Source organism: Gasterosteus aculeatus, chromosome 4 (assembly GCF_964276395.1).
Source record: "Gasterosteus aculeatus chromosome 4, fGasAcu3.hap1.1, whole genome shotgun sequence".
NCBI classification, from domain to species: domain Eukaryota; kingdom Metazoa; phylum Chordata; class Actinopteri; order Perciformes; family Gasterosteidae; genus Gasterosteus; species Gasterosteus aculeatus.
Genome location: NC_135691.1, coordinates 363883 through 375576, shown reverse-complemented (window position 1 = coordinate 375576; position 11694 = coordinate 363883). Strand labels below are relative to the sequence as shown.

Here is an 11694-nt window from a genome sequence, read left to right as displayed (position 1 = left end):
AGTTTCAGTGTTCAGTTAAATGGAGTTTAACGTTAATATTTAAATTATAAATATTGAACTATTCATATTTTCAATGTCCATTCCCTGGAGGTTTTCTGGTTATTAGTTATATGACTCTGATGAATCAATCATTACGTCGTAGTTTATTTAATCAATAAAAAGTTGCTTTTTATTTGGGGTTTTTTGGAGAACATTTGGAAAAAGACATGTAGAATAAAATGTTTTTCATTAAATAGCACAATTCTACACACACTTTTTGTTAATTTTTCTACTGGAAGTGTTGATGCACATGTTTCTGGAGATCTGATAATGGCACAATTTTCCAACTTCTGGCTGATAATGATGTTGTTTACTGGTAAAAGTAGATTGTTGAGAGTAGACTTGCTCTTCAGAGGACAAGTCCTGCTTTGCCCCCCCCCCCCCCCCCTCTCTACACCAAGTCAGATTCCATCCCACTGCAGAAATGAATAAATAAGAGCTGCCCCAGCATCCCCGTCAATGAGCGCCTCCATGAATATCCCAAATATTGTGAATTATTCAGTCCCATTGGGGAACGGAGGCTAACCGGCTCCGGCAGGAGGCCCACCCAGGGAACCGGGATCGAGCTCGGAAGAAGCTTGTGGGGGCCGCCATCCCTTAGCTTCAACCCAAAGAGGGTATCACAGAAACTCTTCTGTAGATGTTTCCTGACTCAGAAGTTAGAAGAGAAGGCGACAATCCCTGAAAGGTCAGCCACAAAAGGTCAAAGGTCAGTGTTTCCTCTTTGTCTGTTTTGTGTCTCTGAACAGCTGTTGAGCAGAGAAACCTTTCAAGTTGACACAGATCACTTACATCGCCATTAGCTTACTTACAGACTCTGTGATGTCGACACGTAAATCATGACGGAGGAAAACGGAGGAAAGATCGGACTGTTGTCCCCCTCATTAATCCCAATCCACATATCTCTGCTAGAAGGGAACGCTCTGTTGGATCTCAGCACTTCTCTCTGGATGATCTCACCCTTAAAGTAGCCACTTGAAGCGCTCCTCCCCCTTTTCCTCTCTCAGGCCAGCCAATGTGAGGCCAATGGACTGTTCCGGCCTTTTGTCATCCACAGCATCGCCGCGGGCGACCAGGACCGGCCTCAGCTGCCAGAGAAATTCTGCTTGTACAAGAAGGGAAGTGTTCGGCCAGGAGAAATCACTTCTGTGGAAATTAATGATGGCGCGGGGGTTCTCCCGACCACCACGGGCTCACCAGATGATGTTGCTGCCTGAGGGGAGAGGGGTATAATCATAAAAGACACAGAAACTGTCTGGATTCACACAACGCTGGATTTTCACTTCTACAGAAGTGAAAAGCAGTTGGGGAGACGGTCATTTGACTTTTGCCTGTTTGAAGATTTCTACTAAACTCTCCAGAAGTTGCCATTATACCTCATTCGCATATTTAAACATCACATTTCAGTAAACCTGTAGCACAATAAATGTTCCTCTTGTGTTGGGATGAACTAGTTAAACTTTAAATATTGATATTTACTCTTTAACACACTATATGCTCCTCTTTAAAAAAACTCTCATTTCACTTTACTGGAGAAAAATAATCTTTAATTTTCAATGTAATATTCCTTTCGTATTTTTTGCCCAAACATTTTTTTCTTTCTTTACTTTTTTCAAGCATTTTTTTACCGAATTCATGTTAACTTTTTTCCCATGACATATTTCAACCAAATATTTTATGAGTATTCTTTCCAAGACATTTCACGAGCGTCTGGTGGCTTGTCGAGGAGTCCGGATGGGCACAGTCCAAAGGAATGACGCAGCACCCCCTATTCTCTCTCCCATAGTTTTTACATTGGCTCACAAGTGGGGGAACCAAGAGGTTTCAAAAGATGTTTGACTATTACCATGGAATTTGTCAACATAACATATCTTTCTTTTTAAAATGTTTTTTTTAACAAACTTTTTATAAAATATTTCGACCTAACATACCTTAGGAAGTTCGTCAACTTAATATATATTGACTAATTTTCCAAACAATTTTTTTTACATTTTTGTCATTTGTCAAATACCTACATTTTTTTGTTTTTGTCGAAGTAACAATTTTGGATTTTTTTTAAAAACAATTGTCCACAAAAAATATTTTGATTCCAAAACGTTTTTTATTTTAAACTTTTTTTTATATAGAATAGAAATCTCGACCACACTTGGACTTTGTTTCCATGAAATATGTCAACATAAATTATTTTCACTTATTTGATGAAAAAAAGTTCACCCTATATTTGTCAACATTCCTTATTTCTTTTAAAACTTTTTTTGACAAAATTATTTTAGATTTTTCCATGTCATTTGTAAATATTACACATTTTGACTTATTTTTACCTTTCTCAATGTAACCTATTTGGGCTTTTTTTCCAAAACGTTTTTTTAACAAATAATTTTAGACTATTCTTCAAAACTAAATTTCTGTGGTTTCCATGAAAAACATTTTTCACTTACTTTCCAAATATTTTTACACCTCATTTGTTTTAATATTTTTCGACGAAATATAATATATTTTTTCAAAACATTTCAACCTAGAAATTGTTTTACTTGTGGATGACATTTGTTAACATAGTATATTTTACTTTTTTTCATATGTTTTTCCTTTAAATATTGTGGCAATCCACGGGGGTGGGCAAAAAGAATCTGCTGGGAGTCACGAGTGGTTGCACAAAAAAGGTTTGATTTATTTCTAAACGTCCAAACAAAAAGAAAAAAAAGCCAAAGTAAGTTCTTCCTCTTTGGAGGGTTTGGGTCCTTCGGTCCCGCTCGACGGTCCAGCACTCGATCTCCTCACTGCAGGGAAAACAGAAGAAAAGTCCTTAGGGGTTAACGCATATGTGTTAGCGCAGGCCTCGGCCTGACGTCAGCTCCTACTCACGTCTAGTTCTGCTTGGCTGTTGGAACGGTTGGTCCTTTATAGTGGGGCTCACCTTCATCAGCCTCATGAGCCGCAGCTGTGCCGCTCGTTGTCTCCCGGGGGGGGGGCGGGGCGTATCCCCTTTTAGTCACCTGACCTTGGTGCTGCTTGGTGCTCCTAGGGACCTGCACCCGTGGGTTGCCACAACTCCCCCACCCCAGCAGAAAGCCGGGACCCCGCCGTCCCGCCCACATACAAACGTCCCGCCGGGACAGTGCATCCGCGTTAGCATGTTCCTTCCCTGGTCGGTGCTCCACCGTGAATTTATAGTCCTGGAGGGTCAGGAACCAGCGGGTGACCCTGGCGTTGGAGTCCTTTGCCTGCGCCATCCATTTCAGGGGGGCATGGTCGGTCACCAGGGTGAAACTCCGCCCCAGGAGGTAGTAGCGAAGCTTGTCCAGTGCCCATTTTATGGCGAGCGCCTCCTTCTCCACAGTAGAGTAAGCGCGTTCGTTTGGCAGAAACTTTCGGCTGATATACATCACCGGGTGCTCCTCTCCGTCTCGTACCTGAGATAGTACTGCGCCCAGTCCCACTTCCGACGCATCTGTGTGGACTAGGAATGGGAGAGAGAAGGCAGGCGTTACTAGCACCGGTTTGGTGCACAAAGCCTGTCGTAGGCACTCAAAGGCCCCGTTAGCTTCGGTGTTCCATTTGACCTTGTCCGGCCCCCGTTTTCTCGTCAGGTCATGCAAGGGGCCTGCCATAGTTGCGTAGCGGGGAATGAACCTCTGGTAATACCCCACCAAACCTAGGAATGATTTGACCTGGCGCTTGGTCTTGGGTCTTGGCCAGCTGAGAATGGCCTCTACCTTGGCATCCTGGGGTCGCACGTTGCCCCGTCCTATGCGGTAGCCCAGGTAAGAAGCTTCCTCTAGGCCCAGCCGGCACTTCTTTGGGTTTGCCGTGAGGCCTGCCCCGCGAAGGGCCCCCAGAACAGCTCTCAGTCGGCTCAGGTGAGTCTCCCAGTCGTCGCTGTGAATTACAATGTCATCGATATAGGCTGCGGCATACCCTTGGTGCGGCCGGAGAATCTTGTCCATTAACCGCTGGAATGTGGCGGGGGCTCCATGGACACCAAAGGGCAACACGGTGTACTGATATAGGCCTTCGGGGGTGGCGAAGGCCGTCTTCTCTCTGGCCCGAGTTGTCAGCGGCACCTGCCAGTAGCCTTTGGTGAGGTCCAAGGTGGAGATGAAACGGGCCGTTCCCAGCCGGTCTATCAGTTCATCCACCCTGGGCATAGGATAGGCATCGAACTGGGAGGCGTCATTGAGTCTACGAAAGTCATTGCAAAAACGGTAAGAGCCATCTGGCTTGGGCACCAGTACCACTGGGCTGGACCAGGCACTGTGGGACTCCTCAATGACCCCCAGCTGGAGCATTCTACTCACCTCCTGCCTGATGGCCTCTCTCCTCGCCTCGGGGACACGATACGGCTTCACCCGAACCGTTACTCCTGGCTCGGTCCTTATGTCATGGGTGGCCACGGCGGTCCTGCCCGGCAGGTCGGAGAAGACATCCAGGTGCTGCCACACTACCTCACGTAGGTCTTGCAGCTGACTCGGGCTGAGATGGTCTCCCATGGGCACATTCGGTAACGGGATCCGAGCGGTAAGGGCCGGGGTGGGTGGCGCCGGCGGTCCTGGAAGACTCTGCCATTTTTTAAGAAGGTTAACATGGTAGAGTTGTAGGGGCCTGCGCCGGCCAGGCTGACGTACCTGATAGTTGGCTTCATTGACCCGTGTCACCACCTCATAGGGTCCCTGCCACTTAGCCAGGAACTTGCAGTCTGCGCTGGGGACCAACACAAGAACACGTTCTCCTGGTTGGAAGGCACGTACCTGGGCACCCCGATTGTACACTCTGGCTTGGGCCTGCTGTGCCTGTTGCAGGTGTTCCCTCACTACTGGCCAGACTTGGGCCATCCGGGTCCTCATTTGGTCCACGTGCTCGATGATGGTGCGATGGGGTGAAGGCTGACTCTCCCAGGCTTCCTTAGCGACGTCTAAAAGTCCGCGGGGTCTTCTCCCGTACAGCAGCTCGAACGGGGAGAACCCTGTGGACGCCTGAGGCACTTCTCTTACCCCAAACAGAACGTAGGGTAGCAATTGGTCCCAGTTCTTCCCATCGGCCTCCATTACCTTCTTAAGCATCCGTTTTAGCGTCTGGTTGAACCGTTCTACCAGGCCGTCCGTTTGGGGGTGATAAACTGATGTTCGTAGTTGCTTCACCTGTAGCAGTCTTAACATTTCTTTTAAAACCCTTGACATGAAACAAGTGCCCTGGTCAGTGAGGATTTCCTTTGCTATTCCTACCCTACTGAACAATAAGAACAATTCTTTACCCACCGCTTTGGCGGTGGCAGCTCGCAGTGGTAGAGCTTCCGGGTATCTGGTTGCATAGTCTATGATCACTAGGATGTATCGATGACCCCTACTAGTTTTGGGCAGTGGACCTACAATGTCCATGGCAAGTCGCTCGAATGGTTCTTCGATAATTGGCAGGGGGATTAGCGGGTGCCTCACTGAGGGCCGGGGGGCCACTAGTTGGCACTCTGGGCAGCCGGCGCAATAATCCACGACTGCCCTTTTCATGCCGGGCCAGTAAAACCGGGTTTCTATCCTCTCCCGTGTCTTATCCATCCCTAGGTGAGCGCCCATAAGGTGGGAGTGGGCCAGATACAATACCTTACTGGTGTAGGGGCGAGGGACTACTAACTGTTCGACTGTCTGCCCTCCTTTCTGGCACATCCTATACAGCAATGAATTTTTTGTAACAAAGAAGGGGTAAGACAAGGCACTCACCGGGTCGATGGGCTGTCCGTCGTGGGCGAGCACCCGAGCCCAGGCGTGTTTCAGGGTGTCGTCTTCTTTCTGGGCTGTAGCAAACTGGCCCTTTCTGTTCCCCATCCCGTCCGCGACTAAGGGGAATTCTGAGAACTCCGTAAGGCTCCCGCCCTCCCCCCCTCTGGGGATTTGGGATCCCTCCGTAGCGGTGTCCGTATCGGGGGTTCGGCCCCCCGCCCGGTTGGAGCCTCCTGGTGCAGTCGAAGGCGAGGGGGGAAGGGGTCTTGCCTCTTCCGGGGGGCCCTCGTCGGACGAACCGGACGGAGCGTGGGCCGCACAGGCAGCCCTGGGTCTCCCGCGTCGGATGGGTCTTGGCTGGGAGGCCCTATCGTGCCCTCCCCTCGGTCGCAGACCCCAAAATCTCTCAAAAATGGGGCAGTCGCGTCCAATGATCATGGGGACCGGGAGGTCGGGAACCAGCCCAGCCCGTATGGAAAAAGATCCCCGGGGGGTACACACCTGGATCCATCTCGTTGGATATGCCTTGAGGTCCCCATGGACGCAGGTCACCTCGATGCGTGGCCCCTCTTCTCCTTCCGCCCACTCAGGGCGGATCAGGGTAACCACACTACCCGAATCTATCAGGGCTGAGGTGTCCTGGTTCCCGACCCGAACCGGCACAGTTGCGGCGCCGGGTATTGGGGGGGTCCAACAGGTAGTCATGAGGCACCTCCCTGGGCGGTGCTGTTCCTCCGTGCTGGCGGAGGGCATGGGCACATCGCCCGCAGGGCACTGCCGGGCAATATGTCCTAACTGGCCGCACGAAAAACATCTCCACTCAGACCTGTCGGGTGTTGGGCGCGGAGCGGTTCTCGGAGCCGGGCGAAGAAGGGTTGCTGATGGCCGGATCGGAGCCCGTCCCTCAAGGCCTCGGGGAGCAGGGCATGTCCCCGCCGTCATCTGCTGGCTGACCCGATGGTTCTCCAGTAGGTTAATCAGCTCGTCCACCGACGCGGGGTGGTTCTGGGCTGCCCATCGCTTGGCGTCGAGAGGCAGGGCCCGGATGCAGCGGTCCATAACGACGCGGTCGATGGCAGCTGGACCCTCCCCGGTCACCAACCAGCTACGGGTAAGCCTCCCCAGGCGCACCACCTGGCTCCGCACGGGACCCTGGGGGTCGTACACCCAATCGTGGACCCGCTGGGCGCGGCCGGCTAAATTGTGCCCATAGTGGGCCAGGATGGCCCCCTTCAGCGTTGGGTAGTCTGTAGCCTCCCTGGTCCCGAGGTCTTGGTACGCCCTCTGGGCGTCCCCTGTCAGAAAAGGCGCCAGAATGTGTGCCCACCTGTCTTCCGGCCAGCCTTCACGTTCTGCCGTTCGTTCGAAGACCTCAAGGAAGGCCTCCACATCGTCTCCGGGGGTCTGCTTTGTGAGTAGAGCTGTTGGGGACGCGTGAGGGGCCCTTGGGGTTAAGTTCTCAGCCAGCCGGTCGAATGTCCCCTGAAGGGCTGCCATGCTCTGCACCTGCTGCGCCTGGGCTTGGAGAAGCCTGGCCATCGCGGCCTCCATTGCTTCTCCCATAGTCTCCTGCTTTCGGGGTTACAGCGGTGGAACTAAAGATGCGCCCGCATTCTCCACCATATGTGGCAATCCACGGGGGTGGGCAAAAAGAATCTGCTGGGAGTCACGAGTGGTTGCACAAAAAAGGTTTGATTTATTTCTAAACGTCCAAACAAAAAGAAAAAAAAGCCAAAGTAAGTTCTTCCTCTTTGGAGGGTTTGGGTCCTTCGGTCCCGCTCGACGGTCCAGCACTCGATCTCCTCACTGCAGGGAAAACAGAAGAAAAGTCCTTAGGGGTTAACGCATATGTGTTAGCGCAGGCCTCGGCCTGACGTCAGCTCCTACTCACGTCTAGTTCTGCTTGGCTGTTGGAACGGTTGGTCCTTTATAGTGGGGCTCACCTTCATCAGCCTCATGAGCCGCAGCTGTGCCGCTCGTTGTCTCCCGGGGGGGGGGCGGGGCGTATCCCCTTTTAGTCACCTGACCTTGGTGCTGCTTGGTGCTCCTAGGGACCTGCACCCGTGGGTTGCCACAATATTTTTATACGTTTCACACTTGTCGCAATGTGGAGGTGGAAGCCGGCGTTGTTGAACAATTATTTGTAGGAAGTGAGATCTGGAAAGTTGGACCTGTTGGGACTGTAGGAGACGATTTCAAGGACAAAATTCTTCCAAACACGTAATTACGTGTTGAATATGGATATATATTACATATTTCTTGGGGAGTTTTTCCTGTGCCGATGTGTGGGTTTCGGGACAGAGGATGTCGACTGTAAAGCCCTCTGAGGCAATTTTGTAATTTGCGATTTAAAAATAAAAAATACAAATTTGAATATTGAATATTAATTGGCGTTACATGGTGTAATTGGGTTTTTCAGCATAGCCACAACATGTGTGTAAAGATCGCAGAATCACTCTATATTCCAATAATAATCAGATTATATGATCATATATCTATATAATTTCAGGGACTGCTGTCTGTGCACGGTGGGTCCATGGTGGTCTTTTGGGGGACGGGATTACTGAATGTCATTGGTGGAGAGCATCCTGGTGTTCAGAAGAATGTGCTCTAGAGTAGCCTACCAAGAGCGTGTGTGTACTACACTCACAGGGGGTCAGTTCCACTTCTCACAAGCAAACCATGACCTTCACAGACTAAATCTTCACTAAGGACCGCCTGTGTTTGCATGCAGATGAGGATGAAATTAAACTCTTGATCTCAGCGTTTGACTGTCCAGCTGACGGAGGCAGAGGAGGGTGAAGCGGGATCAGGCTGTGTCGAGACACGGAAAAGAAATGAAAGCAGAAGGCGTAATTACCCAGAGGAAAAGGTCAAGACGATTGGGCGGCTTTTTGTAATTAGCGTTATTTCTGCAAACAGAACAAACAGAGCAGTCTTTTGTGAAATTGTGTTAGAAAGGTTAGGTGAGATTACTAGTCAGAGGATTAGATGCCCAGCAAACAGCACGAACTTCCACGTCTCCTCGGCACTCACCAACGAATAGAACCAAGATCTAAAAGCCGGATTACAAAGGGCAATCTTTTTAATTCAAACAAAGTCAGATTTCTCGATGAATCCTTAGTCAAAATGAACAAACTGAACACCACACGACTCACATTCACTGATATATTCAAATGTGGTACTCAAAGGACAATGTAAGTAAAGCACACTTGAATATTGTAACATCCAGGCATCACTTTTCAAAGCTAATCTGTGTATGAAGTCCTGCACACAGAACTACTGAACAGCACAAAGCACTAAGATACGGATACTACACTTACTATTCAAATAGAAATGAATGGTTAGTTCTTAATATAAACTTATAATCTAACTTAGTTTTTCCTTTCACTTCCTACGTATGTTTTACACAGAACCATTTAACAACAGCAGAGATTCTAACACTAAACTTTACTTTAAAACAGAGTTTTAGAAGAATAGAATGAAATGTGTGTGTTTTGTGTAAGATGTAGCTCACCAACACAGTTTTGTGAAATAGGTCCAAATGTGATTTATTGTTTGTGGTTGAGGGACACATGTTGTTAGTTTTTTTGTTTCAACTTTTTATAACATAATAGTAATAATAAGAAAACACTTGGTATTATGTTATAAAAACACAGGAGGAAGAAATACCAAATCATTGTGGTGGACTGTAGTGGACTGTAGTGGACTGTAGTGGACTGTAGGGGACTGTTGCATTTAATAAAACAAATCATACTCGTGGAAACTGTGGTTTAATTTGCATATTATAAGCATTTAAAAATGTACGGCCGAGCACCTTAAAGTCCTGACAGACGTTCTGTTTCTCCATTAATAACCACAAAGCTAATTTAGAGATGGCTTCACATTCAATAAAGCTGCTTCTGAAATATAAGGACTACGGTTTAAAAGGGGTTCTGGTATGAAATGTAAAACCTTCTTTGGGCTTCGAATGCTCTTAAAAACAATGAAAATAATTAAATGTGCTGAAACATTGAAATGTGAGAAAATTTTGCAGTGATGTGGTAAAGGGCACGTCTGGATTTACTTCATAACATTACGGCCCAACACACACTCACACACATACACACACACACTCTAACGCAGCTACGCACAAACCCACACACAGTGTTTGTTATTAATGAGAGCCGCCGCTGGCTGCTTTCAGTCCTCCACACACACACACACACACACACACACACACACACACACACACACACACACACACCAGGCAGCGAGATACTCGTTCTCCAACCTGCTGGCATAAGCATTAAAACGTGTCCCCCCTCTCTCTCCCCCGTCATTGTCTCGCTCGCCCTCGCCTCTCACGGTTCTCGCTGGTCCAGGAGCTCCGGCAAACTAGAACCTCATGGAGCATCTCAATAAGTCGGCTATCGGGGCCTCGTCTCCTCTCGTCAGGCCCCGATTCCGAGTCTCACGTCTCCGTTTTCACAGCACAATACGGCCGTTATTAAAAGGAAGAACGTTTACGAGAGAACGGATCAGATTGAAGAGCTTTTAAATATGAGCGCTTGTACAAGCCGCCATTGGCGGACTATGAGGACGCCGGATGGCCTCTGATTCATGGAGGGAGATCTCCACAAACGAGGGGAACAAAGTCGTGGAGGAAAATACGGGACAAATGTGTCCTTGATGAAAAGCAGCAGTGTGGATGCACGGGGCAATAAAGTCTATGATCAATAAATAAAGCCACCAGCGACTTCCACACACAAAGACGTGACTCTCCAGGTCGTCTTCAACAAAACACGTGACTCCACCTGTTGTTCTGGAGGTGAATCGCTCTGCAACACACGCAGGACTTTACAACCAGGAAGTGAAACGAGGGCGTAAAGACGCGACGTAAAGACGCAGAAGCAGAATCAGAATCAGAAGCCTTAAGTCTGTGTCAAAGTTTCATCTTTGGCCTGAATCAGGACTTTAATATTGTAAAATCTTCTCCCTCACTTATCTCACATCATCGTCCAGCTCCAATCGGTTCCCATGAGAACTGTCAGAGGTCCATTTTAAACCACTGTCATATCATTCAAACATCCCAACAATAGAAACTCTGGTTTTCAGGTTCTGGCAGATTTAGTTCCTGTAAATGTATTTATCAGAGTTTTATATTTTGTCTCAAAGATTGTTGAGGCAACTTGGTGATTCATGAAAAAAAAAATCAAGACATCAATAATCTGCCCATGAACTCCGTTTAGAGGTTTGATAACAGATTTCACCAGCCGAACTTTAAGTTATTTGCTGTGTAACTTCTGTTTGGTTCTTATTGGCCAAAGAATCACCAGTTAACCCTCCATAACATCATCACACTCGTGCTTTAGTTAATATTCATTTAGCCGATAATCCTTGTTTAGGCATCATCTGTTTTAATCTGACACATTTCCGGTTCATTCTGGCTGTCAGTGGAAGGAGGACCTTCTCGTTTCGTTTCAACTGGATTTCATGTCTTTTAAAATTGATTTGATTTGGGAGGAACAACATCGGTGTCGGATGAATCATTCATTTCCATTAAGTGATGGAAGAAGAAAGAAGAGCAATAAAACAGGAAGCAGTGAACCACTCAAAGCCGTCGGGACGGAGAACTGAAAGAGAAAAGCATGATTACAGTCCTGCTCTGAAATAATGATGTATGAGTTTATGTCTGTTTTATCAGATTTGACGTTGATTTTTTCTGGCTGACTCCTTTGAAACAAACAAGGAACCTTAGTTCATCCATTTTACAATCTCCCGGTTTTTGATTCATTTTCTGACATTATAATAATAATAATAATAAAAAAGCTGATGGAGCTCCACTTTAAGTCTTAATTCTTTTAAATCTGTGAAATCTGCTTTTATTATGAAGCTTCCTTAGAGTTAAAGCGGCATCATAATGTGCATTTAGACGCAGTAAATACAGGGCGGAGCAGCGGGCTAA

The 11694-nt window shown here is 47.7% G+C and overlaps 1 protein-coding gene across 1 annotated transcript; it reads right to left on the bottom strand.

Moving 5' to 3' along the window:
- Positions 1 to 2658: 2658 nt before the first annotated feature.
- Positions 2659 to 7775, bottom strand: LOC144406117 (uncharacterized). Its single transcript, XM_078100547.1, has 3 exons — positions 7691 to 7775; positions 2954 to 7553; positions 2659 to 2816 (listed from the first exon to the last, which is right to left on the bottom strand). Exons 2-3 carry the CDS (start codon positions 7308 to 7310, stop codon positions 2713 to 2715), a joined length of 4461 nt encoding a protein of 1486 aa, XP_077956673.1. The 5' UTR covers positions 7311 to 7553; positions 7691 to 7775; the 3' UTR covers positions 2659 to 2712.
- Between the last annotated feature and the right edge of the window lie 3919 nt (positions 7776 to 11694).

What these genes read in the sequence shown, in the direction of transcription:
- LOC144406117 (XM_078100547.1), bottom strand. Translation starts at nt 7,310, where the DNA reads ATGGGAGAAGCAATGGAGGCCGCGATGGCCAGGCTTCTCCAAGCCCAG. An exon ending in GGCTCATGAGGCTGATGAAG is followed by an intron (nt 2,817 to 2,953) that starts GTGAGCCCCACT and finishes TTTTCCCTGCAG; the next exon opens with TGAGGAGATCGAGTGCTGGA.